The sequence below is a fragment of the Cervus canadensis genome, chromosome 2, assembly GCF_019320065.1.
Source record: "Cervus canadensis isolate Bull #8, Minnesota chromosome 2, ASM1932006v1, whole genome shotgun sequence".
Classification (NCBI taxonomy): Eukaryota; Metazoa; Chordata; class Mammalia; order Artiodactyla; family Cervidae; genus Cervus; species Cervus canadensis.
The window spans coordinates 78632836-78655371 of NC_057387.1; the positions used below are offsets into that span (position 1 = coordinate 78632836).

The following is a 22536-nucleotide window of genomic DNA, read 5'->3' on the forward strand; positions in this document are numbered from 1 at the left end:
CTAACATTTGATTCCTATTTTTGTCTTCAGTTTATGACAGGAATTTTGCTAAATGTTAGAAAATAAGTTTGCCATACTTTTTAGTTTTACTTTTGACATTTACGTCTAATCAAATCTTTCTTTCCCTATTTACATTGGCACATTACCCCAGTTTAAAATTGATTCACTTTATGGCCTTTTTCTACTGCTAACTTTCCTTTGCATAATAAGGACCTGCTGTAGATTTAAATATTGCATAGTTAGTAATAATGGCTTGGGGATCCTTCTCAAGCCATGGGGAAACTTCTGTAGATGAATTATAAAGGCCTAATTATTATTATTACCTACATAATTAAATACCTTGGTATTTAGTGATGTGAGACAAATTTGGCTTATACCAAGTTCTTGAAACAGATTTTTGAAGTAATTAGTATTAATAACAAACATTTAAATTAATATTATTTCTTTTTTATTTAAAAGTGGATACCAATGCTTCAGAATGGACGATTGAAGACTGGGCAGTTTTGCCTACCAGTCTCACTGGAAAAACCACCACAGGCTTATTCTGTACTGTCTCCTGAGGTCAGTATCTCTCATGTTGAAATTCTCCAGAATCAATGAAATGAGTTTTTCATTACAAAGGTAGTTTTCTCAAACTTCTATCTCTAAGTATGTATATAGTGAAGTAATACTATTTTCTCCTATAATTAAAATTACTCTATAGAATACTTTGAAGCATTTATATGTTGTTGATTTCTTTTTTCTAATCTCATATAACACCTTTGAAAGGCAGTGTAGTATGGTTTCCAGGATTTCACTGCTCAGTTGTGTAACCTCAGGTAAGTTTCTTACTCTGCTAAATTGTTGAAGTCCTGGCCCCCAGTGTGATAGCTTTTGGATATGGAGGCCTTTGGGAAGAAATTAGGTTAGATGAGGTCGTGAGGGTGGGGCCTCATGCCTGGTTAGTACTCTGTAAGAAGAGACACTAGAGAGCTTACTCTGTCTCAGCTGTGTGAGGAGACAGTGAGAGAGAGAGAGATGGTCATCTGCAAGCTAGGAAGGGGTTCTCACCAGAAACTGACCATGGTAGCACCTTGATCTTGGACGTCTAGTGTTCAGGCTGTGAGGAAATAAATTTCTGTTACTTAAGTAAACCAGTATATGGTATTTTGTTATGGCAACCTGACTTAAGACACTCTCTCTCTGCCTGAATTCTCTCATCTGTAAATTGAGGAAAATAAGTAATGCCTATCAAAAGGATTGTGTTGATGATTGAATAATTAGTAGTACATAGAACAATGCTGGGCACATGAAGTGTACTAAAGAAATGTCTACTACTATTATGTTATTCCTGTTGCCACACTACTTGTTAGAATATTTTATGAGAGTAGTTCTTACTTTAGCATGCATCAAAATCACCTGGAGTATTTGTAGTAATACCAGTTGTTTACCCTTAGCCCTAGAGTTTCTGATTCGTAAGGTCTGGGCTGGGGTTTGATTATTTACATTTCTTACAAGTGCCTGAATGATATTTATGCTACAGACTTTTTAAAGAAGTATGTGTTCACAGTTTACTTGGGTGTCCTATTTTTAAAGCTGAAAATGAGTATTTTGCATTGTAAGAGCTAGTGTTGTTTCTTGCATTGAGTAGTTATAATATACTCCACCAACTTTAAAAAAAAAAAAGTTTCAAAGCCTGTATTACTTACCTCAGTAAAGATACCACATTTCTTACCTACATTAATTACCAACACTAATTCAATTAGTGTTGAACTGTAATAGAAAACTGACTTTATTTGGTTGTATTTTCTTCATATAATAAAATAAGAAACCATGGGAAGGAAAGCCTATCTGCCTATTTCGTTGTTGTTGAGACACTCTGTTTTTTCATTTGCTTCAGGGATTTTGTAACTGTCTGTGAGGCATTTATTTCCCTGATGGCAGTTTTCAGGTCCTGTCGGATCTGTCCAGTATCTATGTCATCTGACCATCGGTGTCTGTTGATTGTCTTTTCTCATTTAACTAGAAGTTTTGGTTCTTGATATGACGTGTGATTTTTTTGTTATATCCTAAACTTTTTGGGTATTATGCTGTGACTCTAGAGCTTATGTTAGTCTGTGTTTTAGCAATAGTGAGAAGTCCTATTGCCAGGTGGAGGTAAAGATTCACACTCCCCACTCTGCATGGGGCTTCCCAGGTGGTGCTAATGGTAAAGAACCCACTTGCCAATACAGGAAACATGAAAGATGTGGGTTTGATCCTTGGGTCAGGAAGATCCCCTGGAAGCGGGCATGGCAACCCATTCTAGTATTCTTGCCGGGAGAATCCCATGGACAAAGGAGACTGTTGGACTGTAGTCCATAGCGTTGCAAAGAGTCAGACATGGAGGTGGGATGGGGCTGCGGTTTGTTTTCTTGGCTTTGGCCAGATTAGGGCAATTGTTGGGTTTGGCTAGAGGGAGCAGACTTTTTGTCTTTTCCTTTTAGCATTTCTGGATTACCAGCTTCTCTAGCAAACTAGTCCAGGATACATGAGAGAAAAATAAAACTCAGGAAAACCTGCCTTATAGTTCCTTTGATCCTGAGGTCCCTAGCATATCTGCCTCCTTCTCTCCCCTTTCATTCTCTATGTTTCTTTTTTCAAGTATCATGTTCAGGGTTTTTAGCTGTACTTATCAGGAAGAATAGATATAACTGATGTACTGTCTTTTAAAAATAATTTTTTGTGATATTTTAATTAACACTCTGAGCAATTTATGTCAGAAGAAAATGTTTCCTAATCCTTAAAACAACAGACTTCTGTTGCTTATGAATATTTTAAAGCCAAATTAAAATATAGGAGTGTTTAATATAAAGAAAATAGGATATTATAAACCAATAAGATATTATAGTTGTGAGTTTATTGGCATTAAAAGAGATTCACAATGTGATAGGCAAAAAGCAGGTTTCAAAATAATATGTTTGATATCACCTATGTGAGGGTGTATATAAAAATATATATGTGTAGGGAAGATTTGGAATGATATAAAGGGATATGTTTCTAGGAAGCTAGAATTTTGAAGGCATATTTTCTGCTTTTTGCTCCTTGAGTCTTTTACTTCTCTTGCAGGAAACATTGATTTTGTAATAAGAACAAAATATAAGTTTTACATTTGTTTGTAGTGGATAAAATATATTTCCATAGTATTTTTTCTTATTGAGATATTGTAATTTTTGTTTCATAATTCGTAGTTGTTTCAGCATTCATAATCAACTTAAACATCTGTGATCATTGTATTCAATGTCTTATAGGTTCCCCTACCTGGCATGAAATGGGTAGATAATCACAAAGGTGTTTTTAATGTTGAAGTTGTTGCTGTTTCATCTATCCATACACAAGTAAGTGATGTTTTAATAATTTTTATGATCACATTTCACTTACATGAATTGAACTTAAATCAGTTTTTTCTGTTATGACATTTGAAACTATGTATCAGTTTGAAATGTATAGGTTTAGAAGTAACTTTTTAAAGGAATCAATAAAATATCATTTAATGTCAACAAAAGCAAGTATTTTCCTTTTCAGAATATTATTGACTTCATTTTGAACAATTAAGTGATTTTTTTTTCCTTAAGTTTCTAGAACATAGCAGGATAATTAGAGTTGAAAAACTATTTTCCAGCTCATTTTATTTCTCATAGACTTAGGTACTTCAAATGGAAAAGGTCCTTGGGGATCTCCATATTTTTCTCTGTATCTCTGGAATGTGCGAAGGTCTTCTCAAAGCCTTTGTATTTACTCATTCTGTAACTGGAATGCTTTTCCTCTGACATTCATTTGACTTCTCTTCATAAAGAGAAGCCTTTGCATGTGACTCTTAAACATAGCAGCTCCATCACTCTGGATCGTCTTACACTGCACTCATTACTGCTTGTTATTTTCACTGGCATGCTCTTGTGCTTTTGCTTTGTCTCACCTTTCTCTCTCTCTCTTTCCCTGTGCATATATATACATTCACATCCTTTGTTTATGTTCTTTCTCCCATTACATTGTAAGCTCCATGTGGTCAGGGGTGTTGTTACCTATGAAAGAGTGAGCCTTCCTTTCAAGGACTTTACAGTGAAATAGAGGGAAATGCAAAAATAATTATAATACAGTAAAGCTAGTATTATGTTAGATACATGAACTAAATTTTTTCAAGTACAGACAGTTGTCAGTTTTGCTGGGAACTGAGTTGCTGCATTGGTGAGTAGATATTTATCATACATAGAAGAGAAGGTAGACAGTGCAGTTGATGAAAAGCAAGTGGAGGACTTCCCTGGTGGCACAGTGGATAAGAATCTTCCTGCCAGTGCAGGGGACACAGTTGGGTCCCTGGTGGGAAGATTCCACCTGCCAACTAAGCTGGGGTGCCACAGCTACTGAAGCCCGTGCACCCAGAGCCTGGCTGAGCAGCAAGAGAAGCCTCTGCAATGAGAAGCCCGTGCAGCAGAACAAAGAGCAGCCCCCTCTCGCCAAGCTAGAGAAAGTGTGTACACAGCAGTGAAGACCCAGTGTGGCCAACAATAAATAAATAAAGCAAGGGCAGGTCATCTGTTGTGAATGCAATGTAAAGTGCGTGGAAAATCATTATACATGGACATAGAAGACCAGGCTGATAAAAGATTATGAACGACCTTAAATGCCACAGAATTTAGGGTGGATGGTGATTTCTAACTTAAAAGTAAACATGAGAGAAGTAAATTTAGGAGCATACCAAGGGAGTGAAATTATGGGACCATAGGAGTTTAATTTTGAGTTTGAAGTGCCTGTGCACTTCAGATGAAGATGTCCTGTAGGCACTTGTGATGAATGAGTTTAGGATTGGGAGGTAACAGAATAAATGGGATAGCTGAAACTGTACTAGTGAATATGATTTTCCAGGGAGAAAATGTAGAATGAGAAGAGGTGGATGTTTAAAATAGAATATGTGGGTTCTCCAACTTGAAAGGGTATGCGGAGGTTTCCAAGGCTACCTTCAACTTCTGTGATTTTCTAGCAGAACTCACAGGACTCAGGAGAGTATATTCATAGCTATGATTTATTTAGTGAAAGACATAAAGCAAAATCAGATAAGGGGAAAGAGGTTCAGTCTGGAGGAAATAGGACACAGGCTTTCAAGAGTTTTCTCCTAGTGGAGTCACACAGGGCGAGTTGAAACAGCATATTTGAAATGTCTACCAGGGAAGCTCAGTTCCCAAAATTTTTACCATAGGCTTGTCTTGTAGACACCCACTGCCTAACACATGCCAAAATACTAGATTCATAGAATGAAAGCAGGTATTAAGCATAAACTATATTGCTTGCACAAACAGTTTAGGTGTAGTGAGCATTCGCCTGTCAATGGAAATCCTCCTAATATCCAAGTTGCTATTACCAGCCAAGGGCCAGCCTTGAAATCAGACCTTTGAAATGATAGCAGTCTTAAGCTTGCTATGTTAACTCTTCTCTGCACAGTGAGATAGAGAAAAGTAAGAAGACAGAGTGTCTGTATATTATATTTTAGAACAGCAGCAGAAAAGATAGTATATATGTTTTATTTAGCTTTCCACAGGTAGATCCCAGTAAAAAAATGCTCCAGTGGAGTTTTTACTTTTCTGTTACTAGATACTTCCTGTGTTTTTGTGTTTCCTATAGAACTTACTCTTCTGATAATGAGAACGTTAGCATTATAGTATGCTGTTGAAACACATTCCTTCCCGTAATAAAATTATTTTTAGTATCACATATCTTCTTAAGGGTACAAACACGTTATTTTTCATTTTTGCTTTGAAATATATAATCATTGTTAGTTTTCTCTTTTTTTAGTGTTGGTGATGTATCTTTTACTTCAGACTTTGTTTTTAGGGAGGCAGATACATGTGTTGTCTTTAATGTAACAAAGAAGGATTTCGGGCAAAATGTTTCATATAGATGATTTTGAACCTATAGAAGTACAGGAAGAATAGCCTGAGAGGGTGTAATGTGTAGCATCCTGACAGTCTCAGATATGACTGAAACTCAAAAGTTTATAAATTTTACAGCTATGTAATATAATTGCATCATGTATTATAATCTTTTTTAAGACTCAATTAAAGACAGTAAGTGTGTTTGATGATGTTTTGTAACTTCATTTGTATCTCTTTGAAATTGACCAAAATTTATATACAGAGTTCAATAGAATTATTTTTATTCATTTAAAACATATCAAATTAAAATAGTATTAAGATTATAAATGTAAAGCTGTTTAGCATTACTGCCTTTTCTTAAAGTTTGTTTTCATTGCTAACTAACTAAAAGTCTCTCTGGAGTTTTAGTAGACTTTTCTCACATCTCATTGGTCACAGTGATAGCATGTGGTCATCTAATAGATATGAAGAAAGCTCAAAGAGCAGGCACATTACTGCTTTAAGTAAAGACTGTGATTCTGTCAGTGCGGAAGGTTAGAGAACAGCAGTTAGGATTTAGTCAGGAGATGGAAACTGCCAATAATGGGATGGAGAAGATCTGTAAATAAATAGTTGTTAACCAGGTTAAAGGTGACTCACTCCATTACTGGGTTAAAAGAGAATCTGTAACAGAGAGCAGTTAGAGAGTGACGAGGGAGGAGGGAACTTGGAGACTAGAGGAAGATTGAAGGGTGAGAGTCAGACCCCTGAAGAGGGACGCCGCTGCCAGTCCACTGCGCCTGCTGGGCGGTGGTGTGGAGGAGACTGGATGGAGGGCACCTGCTGCCCACAGCCCTCGCCTCTGAGCCATAGCTTGTGCATCCACTCGCCGCCATCAGGAAAGCAAACAGGGAGAAGAAGATTCCCTTCCAACTCCTCAAGCCTGGCAAGACTGTTTCCCGTACCCTCTGTTGTCAGAGCCTAACACAAGCCAGCTGACAAAGGACAAATGTAGTTTGAAGAGTCTAGGTCCAGGATTGCAAAATGTGGAAAAGATGGGCGGAGGGGTTGGATGGAGCTAAGAGGTAATAAATTAATAATGGGCACAGGTAGGTTACTAACACACCCACCATAATAATGAGCTCTAAAACAATAAGGCAGACTCACACTGGAAAAAAATCCTGATATCAATAGATTTTTTTTTTTTTGAGTAATCAGTAGTATTTGAAGTAGCTACATTATAATAACAGATGAGAATAGAATACTGTGTAATTGGAAACAATGTGTATACTAATATGTACTCTTTTGTGTTATCAATTAATATGAGATACCAGGGGTCCATAGTTAGGAGTATTTACAAAGCTAAGATTTTTTAGTGCCTCTGTTCCTTCTTTGTTTTAGGATCCTTATCTTGATAAGTTTTTTGCTCTGGTAAATGCTCTGGATGAACACATGTTCCCAGTCCGAATTGGAGACATGCGAATCATGGAAAATAATTTAGAAAACGAATTGAAGAGCAGTATTTCAGCATTGAATTCATCTCAGTTGGAACCAGTGGTCCGATTTCTTCATCTCCTGCTTGATAAACTGATACTTTTAGTTGTTAGACCTCCTGTCATTGCTGGCCAAATAGGTAATTTACCTATGTTTAGGGAATCATGAAATTTATCATTTGACCTGTCTAGCTTTTACAGAAATAGAACCATGATTCCTATTTGCTATCTCTGTAAGGACTGTGTTTGATTTGGGCGGGGGCTGGGGAGGGTTGTTACTTAGTTGTTTCTAATGCTGGAAAATAATAACTTTCTTTGTTTCTTTAAAGTGTGCCATATAGACCTCTATTCAGATTATGAAAACAAATATTTATTCACTCATCAAATATTTATTAGGCACTTAATATGTACTATACACTGATGGGCACTGACCAAGGCATGGTTCCTGATTTTATGGATCTCATAGACTAGTTAAAAAAACATGCAACAGATAGATCGTTTGTGTTTGTGTACAGGATTTATAATATATATTTTCACCCATTTGCAATCCTCTATATACTATAGTTGATATTTTCTTCAGTAACTCAAAATCTCTATCTTCCTTTTCTTGTAACTTGTTCTGGAAGGAAAAATACTCTTGTTTCCTGCCTTTTCCCCAAGATTATTCCTTTACTTTTGCTAACAGTGTCCACCCAAATCCTGCAAAGTAGTTGAGCTTGTAAGAAATTTCAGGTAACTTGTTATAGAAATTTTGAATTAAGAGGTGTCACAAAGGAGAGGAGTATTCAACTCCTTGAGATGTTTTTATGGTGACTTGTAAGTAGAGGTAATTTTAGGTTGAGCATTTAAAGATGAGTAAGAGTCTGACAGGTAAATAATTAGCCCTGGGAGATGAAACAGTATGTGTATAGTGTACAAGGGCTTTCCTTGTGGCTAAGCTGGTAGAAGAACCACCTGCAATGTGGGAGACCTGGGTTCTATCCCTGGGTTGGGAAAATTCCCCTGGAGAAGGGAAAGGCTACCCTCTCCAGTATTCGGGCCTGGAGAATCCCCATGGACAGAGGAGCCTGACGGGCTACAGTCCGTGGGGTTGCAAAGAGTCAGACATGACTGAGTGACTAAGCACAGCATACTTTATTTATTTTAGTGTATGAAATCCTTACAACTCTAGATATAGGTATAAATTTCATGATTTCATAAATGGTGAGCATATGCTTAAAAACTTGCCCAAGGATTCACACCCAAGCAACTGACTCCAAGTCCCACTCTTTCTTACTATTCTGAAGAAATGTTCACTGGTGAAATTAGCAAGAATAATTTTGGTCAAGGATTCATATGCTTTGAGAATCTGTATAGAGGTGCACAAGGGTTCAATTAGTGAAGCATGCTTGTAAAAATGTACAAGTAAAAAATGAAGGTGGCTAGATCATTCTTACTTTGGAGACAGGCACTGCTTCCTTTGGAAAGGAACTAAAAATTGTTTTAGATTCTAATACATTTATAGTAAAAACTTCAGGACTTCCATGCTTTATAAATTTCTAGTATGACATAAAAACAAGATTTGCTGAGAAGGAAGTGAAGTGGACCTAGTTTTGAGAAGGATGGTTTGTAATAGCTACGAAGTGCAGTGCTTAGTCGCTTAGTCGTGTCCGACTCTTTGCGACCCCGTGGACTGTAGCCCGCCAGGCTCCTCTGTCCATGAGGATTCTCCAGGCAGGAATACTGGAGTAGGTTGCCATACCCTCCTCCAAAATAGCTACAATAAGGAAAAGGAGTCATCCAGGAACACAGGTAGGATTTCTAAAGCCTGCTTAGGTTTCTCTGTCTCTCTTGTTTCTCTAGTCTCTCTTGTAGTACAGTATTTATAGATTAATCTTCCTAAATGACCACTCCATCTGATTATTCCACTTTTAGGAAAACTTAATTGGCCTCATTATCTGTTCATAAATTCCTGTCTTGATGAAATAAATCATAAAATGTGAGGCTCTGTTGCTCAAAATGGCTGTTTAGGTTATCCATTTATTCACTGTGCTATCAGAATTTTCCAGTTTTTGCAAATTTCTTGTTATATACTGACTTGCATGGCTGAGTAGGTATCACTTAGCCTGGCATTTAATGTGCAGTGGTCTTACCTCATCCTGGTTTTCTACCCTTTTGTCCTTCTAATCCTTTTACAGATACTGTTTTCAGTTAAGTAGCTTATCAGTTCTATTCGTGTTAATATTTTCATAATCCACTTTTATTGTTAATTTTTATTTTTTAATCAAAAGTAATGTGCTTAATGTATGATACTTAGTTTCTCAGTGTCATCTTTAAAATGAGAAGTTACTTCTCAAAGGTTCTAACAGAATAGATTTTTTTCTTATCATATACTTTGTATTATTTTACAAAATGGTGGGTACCTGTTTGATGATTTTTTTTTTTTTTGGAGTAAGCAAAACCAGGTAATTTTCCTGTAAAATTAGTAAAATTACATTTTTCTCATTTTGTCGTGAGAAATATTTTTGACCCAGTTAATATCATAATTAATGTCAAATATAATCTTGAACACTTACTGTGTGTAGTCATTAATGTATACAGTGGAGGTAAAACCTTGATGTTTTTATAACTTACAGTCTAAAAATGTTAGTGCAAAAAATATTTTCTTCCTTCTTAAAAGTTAATCTAGGTCAAGCATCATTTGAAGCTATGGCATCAATTATAAATCGGCTTCATAAAAACTTGGAAGGAAATCATGACCAGCATGGCAGAAACAGCCTTCTAGCATCATATATCTATTATGTTTTTCGGTTGCCAAATACTTACCCTAATTCACCATCACCAGGTATTTTATTCTTTTTTACTATGAAACTATCTTGCATAGATTATGTGTTTATTGTTTATAAGCAGGATTGAAATCATCTTGAAGTGCATAGTGTGATGCGTTTATTCAACAACAAACATTTGTTGAATGCCTGCTGAGTGCCATGGACTATGCTCGCTACCGGAGTTAAAGGGATAAATAGGTTACATTTTAAAGCATCATTATTTGTACAGCTTCCTTTAATTTGAATTGGGGAGATCTTAGTTGAATTAATTTTTGAAAATGAACCTTGAAAATAACTTCTGTTTCTAGAAGCATTTCTCATTTCCTGTTAAGGTAAATAGAATGTTACATTTGTCATTCAGAGTGTTTTTGGACATTAAAGAAGAAATATGGTGGCTCAGTAGTTTCCTGATAACCTTGTGAAACCTACAGTGATATAAAGGATGATCCTCTAGAAAAGTTCTGATCTCTTCATGGTCAATAAAATAATATAGCCTTTCTGGATACTAGAGCCCAAAGTAGTCACTTACTTGTGTTTTTTATGACATTGGTGATAGTTGGTGGTAGGGGGATATCTGAGTGTTTGAATCACCCTTTAGTTGTTTAGTTAATTGGTTAATGATTATGTTGTGCATACTTTTCAACCTGTTTACATATTTGTCTGTAAAAGTCATCATTCATCACTAAGTGAAAATGGTAAGTGCCCTTTTTCAGCTATTGTCAGTGTTAACATAAATAAGGATGACAAGAAATTCTGACATTCACTCGGAAAACTAGGTCTAATAATAATCTAAGTTATAGTGCATTTAATTAATTGCAAAAAGAGAACTGATTGACTCTCGTAATCTTGTTCATTGTTTCCTGTCTTAATTTCTAAATTTGTCTCTGAGTATATAAGTGATTATGGACTATATGTAATGCTGCTCCATTTACTGTTTCATTTAGTACACTATTGGAATTTCACAGATTTTGCAAAATGTCTTTTTCACATGCTGACCTGAAGACTATAAATTAATTAGTTGACAAGTATATGTCATTTGCAAATATGACACTTAGAAAGATTTCATTGAATAAGAAATGGAGTTACAGTTGTTGGGTACTCATAGATCCTGGTTGAATGATGGTATCAGGCTTGATTTCAGACAGAAAAGGGGTTCTTTTCTTTTTTTGTATAACGTGGGCTCTTTGGAGAATTATGTTTATATATATTTATGTATGTATGTTATAAAGATGCTGTTTTGTTATAGTTAAAATTATCACTGATAAAGACAGAGATATAGCCATAGTTTCATTTAAGAGATACTGGCAGTAAACTGAGTCTCCCTCTTAGGGATGGTGTGTCAAGGGGCAGAGCAGGAGGGGGTGGGAAAAAAGGATAAGATGTTAGCTGGAGGACTTTGGGTCCTAGATGCCCTCATATATAAGTGAAATGACGTTTGTGTTTGTTTCTTTTTACTGTTGATTTTTATTCTAAATGTAATATAGAATGTATAAACATTGAAGAGACAATGGTTGTGTTTATAATTCACAGGGTTTTGTCAGCTGCTGTAAAAAAATTATCTTTGTATAGCTCTCAGGAGGTCTGGAGTGGTTTTCTTGTTTCTATTATTTTCATTTAGAAATAAAAGCAATTTATGATCTTTATGGAATTTTTTAAAGTGGAAGAGACTTTTTCAGGTTCTTTCCTGATTAACTGTTTGTTTAATTATGTGCTATTTTATATACAACTCCAGGTCCTGGGGGTTTGGGAGGATCAGTGCATTATGCCACAATGGCTAGATCTGCTGTGAGACCTGCAAGCCTTAATTTAAATCGTTCTCGGAGCCTTAGTAATAGTAATCCAGATATATCTGGAACTCCCACATCCCCAGATGATGAAGTACGGTCAATCATCGGCAGTAAGGTAAACTGAAGATATACATCTATAAATTTGGTTTTCAGTTCATGAACAAATGAGAAATATTCAGTTGTACTTTATTCTTAAAATGTATCTGAGTTAGTAATAAGAATTTTTAAATATATATGAATTAGTAATAAACTTTATGTTTCTATTCTATCAGTGAACACATAAGTGATGTTTCTATTAATATGCTTGCTATTACAAACTAGTTTGTGCACTATGCTTAAGAAAATTTGCCAAATTCAAAATTTGTCCCTAATGACTAGTCACATACAACTCGTTGTCTGTCTGATCATCATGTGAGAAATGGTTATATTGGTGTTCTACAGGGTTAAGAGACCTGTGACTACTGTCCAGTGGGACCATATTATTGACTTGAAATATGAGTCTCCCTTCTCTAAAAATATCAAAAATAATGATTAACAATTAATTGGTAATAGAGCTATATTTCACATGGAAAACTAAGTAAGATGCTCCAGGATTAGGAAAATGTGATTTAGTTAATCATGGTTAATGATTATTCCAGACAACAAGGGAGAGATTGGCCAGTATAAGATCCAGCCATATTTTATTTAAGCATCTATCCTTATTACCTCCCCCTCACATATACTTAAGGAACAAGTAGTCATTGCCTTACTATAATTAATGTAAAAAAATAACTCAGTTTAAAACTTAAAGTGGAAAAAAGAGCAGTAAGATTGAGGCCAAGTAATCATATTATGTTGTGTTTTGACCAAACCATCTTAAGTATATTTTTTGCTATTGGAAAGGAGGAAAGCACCATTGTTAATAGAATCATAGCCAACTTTTCTTTGGCATTTAGTCTCTTGTTTATGATATGAGAAAGAATTAGTAAATGTTCTGCGGTCTGTGTTTAACTCTTAGTCTGAGCTATAATAGACTTTAAAAAAAAAAAATGATCTGAGCTTGTTTGTTATGTGAAATACTTGGATATTGACCAAACACATCAGAATTACTAAAATCTCTTCATAGTTACAGAAATTTGCATTCAGAAATTTCTAATAAACTTTATCATTGCTCATTTTAAAGTGCCTTTTAAGTAATTTTAAAGTACTTCCTCACAGACCAAAAATATATTTTTAAAGTAATTTCTTGTCTGTGAGAAAGTGAAAAGAATATTTTGTAGCTTTTTAATTTAAAAAATAAATGTGAATTTCAATAACTTAAAGATCCAAATAGATGTTACTCTAATTAAACAAACTTTTACTTTTTGTGTTGTACAGATGTATTTACATCAGTCCTGCAGAGTAACAATTCCTAGTTGCTAAAGAGAAAGCTTTTCTCCCCACACATATCTTTCCATGTCTAGGAAAAGGTTTTTCATCCTTGTCTTCATTCTTGATCTTTTCTCACTGTAATAGAAGTAACACATAGCATAATTTACTGTAAGTACAGTTCTTCAGTAGAATGAATTTCGTTTGTGAATTATAAGAGGTTTTCCTGTTAAAGCGCTATAGACGCCATTTTCCTCAAGGTTCTACTTTCGAAACACCTTTTAATTTCTATAAGATTTAGCATAATTCTAGTGTTTTCCTTTAATATGATGTGTTTGATACATTATAACATCACGATTTAGAACAAAGATGTATATATATTGGAATGATTATTTGCCTTTTTTCAAGTGGTTCATAAAATGGGACATAATAAGGTTATAAACTTGCTTCTGATATTATGATATATGGAAACTTCTGAGAAAGCCATTATAAGACGAGACTTTGTCTTATGACAGTATAGTGTTGTCCTAATCAAATTTTATTTAAATGTTTTTTTCTGTGTTCTTTTATTTTATTACAAAATTTTTTATAGCTACCTTCATTTTGGCCTACCCTTTAGTCATAATCCCTAATAATAATGGTGTATAACTTTTATCTCATTGGAAAATTATAAGGAATCTGAAGTTTATTTATACTACTCTTCATTTACTCTGATTCTGTTGACTTGGAAATTCAAGAAATTCTTCTTTAATGACTTTTGTCTCTTGTGCTACCTTAGCCTTGGTTGTACCCTCGGTCTTGTCATGATGAATAACTTTAATCCTCATAATCTCAATTTCATGCATCTTGTTCTCTAATCATTAGCTCATATTTTTCTGTCTAGTACCCCAACTCCAACAATTACTCTGCAACATCCAGTCACTTATGGTAAGATATTTTTACTGTACCTCACCCTGTTAATGTTCTTTCATCCAATTTAGCAGCTTAAATTCCATGAGCAGTCATTATAATTATTACCTTTATAAACAGACCTCAGTTCCCTTATCTTCCTCTCATTTCATTTTACTTGCTTATACAAACCTCAAACTGCAGTTGAATTTCGTTGACTGCCTATGCTGCTAAACATGATTTGAGAAATGCCATGATGACTGGTCTCATTTGAAATTAAAGGCCATGAACCTCAAGAGAACCCTTAATGCTGTCAAGCAATTGTGGTATATTTCTTTATTCCATTTACTTTCCCATTGTCCCAGAAAAAGGTTACATGCCTTCTTTTGTACCTCAGATCCTCTAACAGCTCCCCACCAGTCCTTCTCGCTTTATCTCCTACTTCATTAACAAAATTGAGGTCATTAGAGGAAAACTTTTTTAACCTTTGACTATCACATCTCCTTAACCACTACCATCTACTACTACCTACTACTAATATCTCTGTTACAGATGACCTGCCCATTTCTTTAAGTCCATTCCCTCTGTTTGTATACAACCTTCCATTCCCTTTCACCTACTCAGGATCCTCATTCCAACAGTGTTTATCTCTCTCCTACATCTTCAGTTTCTCCCCATCTACTAAATCATCCCATCCACATACAGGCATGCTATTATTTCTCCCATTAAAAAATTTTTTTCTCTAGTATTTCTTCTAGTAACTTCTTCACCATTTCTCTTCTACCTTTTATAGTAGAATTCCTTAAAAGAGTTTTCTATACTAGCTATCTCCAGTTCTTTTACTCTTGTTCTTTAATTCCCATTTGTTTGTTGTTGTTTAGTTGTTGAGTCATATCCAACTCTTCTGCAACCCCATGTACATCAGTCCACCAGGCTCCTCTCTCCATGAGACTCCCCAGACAAGAATACTGGAGTGGGTTGCCATTTCCTTCCCTCAGGGGATCCTCCCCACCCAGAGATAGAACCTGTGTCAAGTGCATTGGCAGGTGGGTTCCTTACCACTGAGTCTCCAGGGAAGCCCTTAACTCCCATTACCCTATTTCAAATATTTCTTTGATCTTCCGTGCATACTGCCCTTTGAATGCTCTCAGGGCTCTCCAGGCACTCCATGTTCTTAAATCTGATGGCTAAGCCTCAACACTTGACTTACTTTACCTATGTGTATGTGTATGTGTGCTCCGTTGCTCACATGTGTCCGACTCTGTGATCCCATGGCTGTAGCCTCCTAGGCTCTTCTGTCCGTGCGATTTTCCAGGCAAGAATACTGGAGTGGGTTGCCATGCCCTCCTCCAGGGCATCTTCCCAGCCCAGGTCTTCTGCATTGCAGGTGGTTTCTTTACCGTCTGAGCCACCAGGGAAGCCCATGAGTGCTGGAGTGGGAGTCTATCCCTTCTCCAGGGGATCTTCCCAGCCCAGGAATCAAACTGGGGTCTCCTGCATTGCAGGCAGATTCTTTACCAGCTGAGCTACTGGGGAAGCCACTGAGCCACTCTCTTACGGCAGCTTTCGTTGATTTATTCTATTTAATTGGTTTGTAGGGCACTCCCCTCTCTTGATTTTCATCTTTTCTTATTAGACCTGCTTAGTCTCCTTCATAGATTTTTTTTTTTCTGATCTCTTAATTTGGAAGTGCCCCAGGTTTCTGTCCTTATTTCTCGTCCTCTTGTCTTGTTTTCTTTTCTCTCTTCGCTCCCCAACTTGGTGATCTTATGAAGTCCAGTTGTTTTAAGTATCACTTCATTGTGATAGTTAACAAAAATAACTTTTCAAGTACAAATCTCTCTCTGGAATTCTAAACTCAGCTGCATTTTAAAAACCCCTTTGTTCAGATTTGCATATGTTAAAAGTAGAGCCACTTCCTGTCACCTCTAATGCTACCATTTGGTCTGAATTACCGTCATCTCTTCCTGAATTAATGTAATAGCCCTAAAGATGGTTTCTGTGCTTTCAGCCTGTACTCACTTCACACAGTAGCAGCCAGGATGCTACTTTAAAAGCTTGAATCACAAACAAAAGTTGTTGGATTACATCATTTCTCTGAGCCAGATCCTGTGACTAACTCCTCTACTTCCCTAAGTCTTTACACAAAGGACTGCCTTCTCCACGGGGTCTTCTCTGACCAGCTTACTTAAGTGTCCAAATGTGTCTTTCTCCTCAGCCTTGTGCCAGGGATTTCTCATCCCCTTACTCTGTTTCTTTGACTGATAACATTGACTACCTTTAATATAACAAATATAAATTAGTTACCTATTATGTTTATTTTCAGTGTTTGTCTCCCTTGATTAGAATATAACTCCATGAAGGCAGAGATACTTCTTCACTGATGTATCTAAAGTAGCTATAATGTCCAGCCTATGGAAGGTGCTCAAAAGATATTTATCCAATGAAAGAATGTTAGTAAGCATTGAGTATCTCTACCAAGAGTAAGCAACTTAAAAAAAAAAAAAGAATTATGCTTTTGTTTGCCTCCTGGCTAGCAAGATTAATTAAATACTTAAAGATTTTAAGAAATTTAGTTTTATGAACATTTCAGTTAGACTTCATTTCCTAATACAAAATGTGAAACTACTAAAATTAAAAAATACTATAAACAGGCTTTTGTTACTCTAGTGGCTATAAAACCATACTTGTGAGACTTTTCATAATTATTCTGCCATGACTGATCTTTATCCTAGCAGTGTTCTTTTCACAGTTAGTTATGTAAGTACTAATACATGGTTACATCGGGTTTGAACTTCATTGCTTTTAGTCAAATTCCAGAGCAGTTTTCCATTGATGATTAGTTTCTTTCTAATGTATTGTCTCCTATTTTTTCATTTATTTTTCAAACATTGAGAGCTCACTGTGTGCATAGCTTACTAAACCAACTATGCTGAGGGTTTGTGGGTGTGAAACCAAATCTTTGTATTAAAACATGAGTATTGATGGCAAGTGAAATTGACTTGTTCAGGGAAGGAGCCTGTCTGCATCTAAGGGACAAAACAATAAGATTACAGAGATTTGGCAAAAACAGAGCAAAAACACTTTCATGCACATGCACACACATTTGGTTAATCTCTTCTGCTACTGGAGATCCATAAATATAGTTACTGTATTTGTAAATACCAGTGATGAATTTGCTTAACTGAGGGCTGTTCTATATAATTCTTAGCTTTATGACATTTAAATTATGGAAATATTTTGCTTTACAAATAAATTGGCTACCAGTTTTCTTTAAACAGTTAGCTTTGACTTGATGTGATTATAACTGTTCAGAGTCTCAATACTGTGAACATAATATATAATTAACGGTACAGACAGGGTTATTGTTTATTCTCACATTACTTACTAGCACATGTCTTAAAGGAAATTGTTAAGCAAGAGCTTAAAAAGTAAACCTGTGTACAGCAAAGTTACTGTTTTTCTTTTTGTAGAAATTTGTGGTAGGGAGAGCACAGTTGTTTTTCTGTTATTAAAATAATATTAAAAACAATGTTTTTGTTATTAAATAATATTTAAAATAATCTTTTGTTATTTTTGTGGCATAGGTAGTGACATAATTTGAGAGACTGAAAGTTTTTGTTTTAACTTACCTGAAAAGCATACTGTGTGCCGATTTGCTTTTATTTGAAATAATATAATGAGGTTCTGAGAAGTCTGTATTAAAACCTTATAAATGGGGTGTTTTATTTTAAACAAACCTACTGATTAAATAATTCTATAGTGTTTGAATATTGCCCAATTTACTTTGCTAGGAAGCATTAAAAACATTAGGGCAAGTTTTTATTAAAACTTTTTTAAGAATTTACTATATTTGAGGCATTACATTCAGTGATTTACTTCCATTATTTAATTTGATCTTTACAATCTGAAGGAGACACATTATTATTCCTGTTTTGTAGCTAAGAAACTGAAAAAGAGATTAGGTAATTTACCTTAGATTTTGCGATTAGTAAGCTTGCCTGGAGAATCCCAGGGACAAAGGAGCATAGTGGGCTGCCGTCTGTGGGGTCGCACAGAGTCGACACGAGTGAAGCGACTTAGCAGCAGCAGAACCTACATTTCAGCTTTAACTCTCATCTTACACATTCAGTGTCAAAAATGAGGGGAAATAGGTAGTTACTGTATCATCATGTCAACTTCTCTGTATTTTTGGAAAAAAATAGAAAAAGCAGGGGAAATATTCCCCTTATAAGCGTAAGCCTTTGAGAGCTAGTAGTTTGTTTTCCCTCCTCCCCGTCCCCTTCCTTCCTCCCCTCCCCTCTCCCCCTCCCTCTTCCTTCACTCTCCTCCTTCCTGTAATATTAATGCATAGGCCTCACTGTGCATTAAGATTCTTATTTAACTGCTCAGAGGTAGGGCCCTGCACATTTGTTGTGGTGGTTGTCGTTAACCTTCCCAGGTGATACCAGTGTCTGCACAGGGCCCATCACCGTTGCTTACTCTCGGTTTTCTTTCACGTGTCCCTGTGCTGTCCGTCTGGGCTCATCCTCAGCCCTGACCGCCTGACTCGGCTTGGCTTGTGCTGGCTCCAGCAGTCCTCTAAAAATCCCCTATAACTTTTGTTCAGTTCTGTTAGCAGATTTCCAGGGCCCAGCCCAGATTATGGAATCAGGATTTCTGGGGGGAAGGGGGGAGGGCCCAGAATCTGAATTTTATAATTCAAATTGATTGATCAGATTTAAGAAACTGAAGTAAAGTCCCAGTTCCCTATTTGTTGTTCGGTCGCTCAGTCGTGTCCGACTCTTTGCGACCCCATGGACTGCAGCACTCCAGGCTTCCCTGTCCTTCACCATCTCCCAGAGTTTGCTCAGACTCATGTTCATTGAGTCGATGATGCCATCCAGTTCCCTTTACCTAGGATCATAATAACCTCTTTCAGAGACGATAGACATAATTCACTTGTGGTCATAGATATTAAAATTAATTTCAAATTGATGATAGTGATGATGAAGATACAAATCTTACAGACAGCCCTTACAGTTTTGTATAAAATACTAGCTGATTATGTTTACTTTCAACAAGCACAATAAGACTGAACACACAACTCCAAATCTACCATCATTTTTAGGAAGGAGCATATATTGGGCATCTTTTTTTCTTTCTTAATTTTTGCCTAATTTTTCTTATTGGTCCCTAAAAGAGTAAAAGAGGAGGCAAGTTCAAATACAGTTATGAAGTATTGCTACACAGTTGTTTTCAGTTGATGACAGATGGAGTAAAATTTAAAGTTTTTTAGACAAGAAGGGAATGTTAGATTTAGATCAGTTAGATTTAGAGGAAATTAATTGTTGCTAGCTTATACCATCTTTAAAGAGAGTTTGGGGAGGATGGTTGCTGTGGGAACTTTGTTGATAGTTGAAGTTGATCCTTTTATGTAAAGAGAAATTACCAATAATTACCATGCTTAATTTTCTTCATGATTTTAAAAAAATTACTATGTAATAAGATGGTTTTGATGAACTAATATTCTATAGATGCCTAAAAATTTTGGTTGCTTTAACAGTACTAATTAAAAACATGTTTGCATTGGAAAGTCTGGATTTCTTTAAGAATATAGCATGCCACATGTAATATTTCTTTCCTTTCCAACTGCTTTCTATTATATGCTTAGGGTTTAGATCGCTCCAATTCCTGGGTTAACACTGGTGGTCCAAAAGCTGCCCCATGGGGATCCAACCCCAGTCCAAGTGCAGAATCAACACAGGTGGTGTTTATGTTAGAGGTTTCTTTTTTGGCTGCTGATGTTTCCCTTTAGAACGTTACTTCTTAGTATATACTATGATTTTGGTGGCTTGCTTTTTAATCATTAAAAAGTGTGTTTTTTGTTTACTTAGCACATTTTCCAACTGCTATGCATGAATACCACCAGTTGTACCAGTAATACTCTCCTTTCCTATTTCCTGTCTCCTTCTCCTTCCCTCTTTGTACACCCCATTGATGTTTCAGTGCCTGCTGCTTGCGTAATTGATGGCTTTGATAACAGTTTCTACCCTCGGGGTACCACATCTTCAGGAAGAATTTTAAAAAAATTTTGTGTGGAAAAAACCTGACAGTTTTTCATTTGCTTTCAGTTTAAAGTGTAGCTATTGTATCATTCTCCTTTAGCACTTATTATCTTGTCATTTTCTTCATAATCACTGACTAGAAATGTTGTTAATTAGCTGAAATTAAATACGAACAGTATATGACCCCCATACTGTAAGATGAAATTAAATATGAACAGTATATGATCCCCATACTGTAAGATTAATTACCAGAAACAAAAATCTGTTTTAATCTGTACTGTGTTGCAAAGTATGAAATTTGTTGTAACCTCTTTGTACTAGATTTTGCTTACTTAAGTCTAGTAGCTTGATAGCTAATACTGCATGTTTCCTCAAAATATACTTCTCACCTGTGTGCTGGCTTTCGAGGAAGATGTTCCCTCTCATTCTTGAGGGAAAAATTTAATGGCAAATTTACTATTATAAATGATTTATATTTAATATAGTATATGGCAGATCTGAGTCATAATTTTTGATGATAGTGAAACATAAAAGAAACCATTCTAAACTTTTAATTTTTTTAATTAAATATAAAATTCTTGATTTCTCTTTTTGGTCTGAGATCAGTGAGAAGTATGTTTTTACTTTTTTCATTTTCTTACTAGATACATGCATGTGTGTATATCACAGAGATAAAAGTTTCATTCTTTGCAGCACTCTCAATTTATATAATCATTAAAATATTTACCTTTTAAGGATAAAATATATAGAAGCCATTTTGATACTTCTAATACATTGTCATTAAAGCAACTTAAATGGTGAAAATGGGATGAGCAATAAAATAGATGGTTGTTGAAACCACAGTAAAGCTCTATTTAAAAAATTGTATGTAATCCTTGAGGTGCAAAGTCATTCACAGCAGACTTTAATGTTATCTCGTCATTCATTCATCTTCACTCCATAGGCTATGGATCGAAGTTGTAATCGTATGTCTTCGCACACAGAGACGTCAAGTTTCTTACAAACATTAACGGGACGCTTACCAACTAAAAAGGTAGATTCATATGAAGACAATTCATATAGGGGGAAAATAATTCCAACAATTAAGTATATGTAAAGTTTCTTTACATAACCAGGACAAGATGTTAAAATAATTGGATTGTTTTTGAGCAAGCATTGCTTGTCTGATGCCTTTTTGGGCATGCCTCTCCATTGCAGGCCCTTTTACATTACTATAATGTTTATATCTTTGTGGATGAATATTTTTAGTTTAGTGACTTAAATTTGATCATCAAATTTTAGTACCAAAAAATTGTATCAACTCTTAATTCTGTTTCTGTAACTTGCTTCTGTTTTGTGTTTTAAATCTCCAGGGAAAGGAAGATGAGTTAGAAAAATTATCACTCTTAGTAAGATATGTTGATTTGCTTCCCTTATGCACAGTTTTGTTAGTCCTTTTTCATAATATACACTATTTTGCAAATGCTTTGTATGCATATCCATTATAAGGCAGGAAATTTCTGCTGTTTTAATAGAATGACTTTAAATACCTGAGACCTTGAAAATTGATGGCTGATATCAAAGTTTAAATTTTTAAAGGTATTTCCTAAATTGTACCAGCAAAGTTCATGAATGTATTTGCATATGTTGAAATATATATGTAAGACAAAAGCCAGATTTTATTGTAGCTGTGAGCTTTTGGTCTAGTTTCTGTTTGCAGGTACAATTTAGGAGGCTCTTTCCCACCTGTCCTTTTAAAATTACATTTTACTGCAAGATAACATGTAATTTTTTCAGCTATTCAACATGCCACTGTCTTACATGTATATATAGCCGTTTCGTTAATGGGTGTCCTCACTGCATCGTTGAATGGTTCACATGCCTTATTTTGCTTATTCTCATTATATCTCCATTTGTATTTGCATTATTATTTGATTTGTGTTATCAGCAGACCTGGCGTTGATAATAACTTTGGGTTTACTTCTGGATAGCTTTTTCATGAGGAGCTGGCTTTGCAGTGGGTTGTTTGCAGTGGCAGCGTTCGGGAGTCAGCTTTGCAACAAGCCTGGTTCTTTTTTGAGTTAATGGTGAGCGAACTAAACACATTCTGTAATACTGTTTTCCTTATTGAATAATTTTGTGTTGGCTCATTACTGTCCTAGAAATCTTTCTCTGTTGTCCATGTTATGGTTTTACATATGCCTCCAAAGAAAAATTATGTTTGCTATCTCTCTAAATAACACTGTGGATAATCAGCACTATTTAGATGGAGTTATAAGGCTAATGTTAAGTCTGTTTTTAGGAATAGTTGGAGAAGCCAGCTA

General features: G+C 35.5%; 1 protein-coding gene across 5 annotated transcripts in view; it reads left to right on the plus strand.

Moving 5' to 3' along the window:
- DOCK7 (dedicator of cytokinesis 7) overlaps positions 1 to 22536 on the plus strand; it is a 184372-nt gene that overhangs the window by 96567 nt on the left and 65269 nt on the right. For 3 of the 5 annotated variants that reach the window (XM_043461118.1, XM_043461119.1, XM_043461120.1), the window contains exons 18-25: positions 460 to 561; positions 3270 to 3356; positions 7266 to 7497; positions 10017 to 10181; positions 11897 to 12066; positions 19840 to 19932; positions 21177 to 21266; positions 22204 to 22299. In XM_043461118.1, coding sequence (XP_043317053.1) covers positions 460 to 561; positions 3270 to 3356; positions 7266 to 7497; positions 10017 to 10181; positions 11897 to 12066; positions 19840 to 19932; positions 21177 to 21266; positions 22204 to 22299 — 1035 coding nt within the window. The remainder of the gene's footprint in view (positions 1 to 459; positions 562 to 3269; positions 3357 to 7265; positions 7498 to 10016; positions 10182 to 11896; positions 12067 to 19839; positions 19933 to 21176; positions 21267 to 22203; positions 22300 to 22536) is intronic. The other 2 variants (XM_043461121.1, XM_043461122.1) reach the window with 1 other exon arrangement.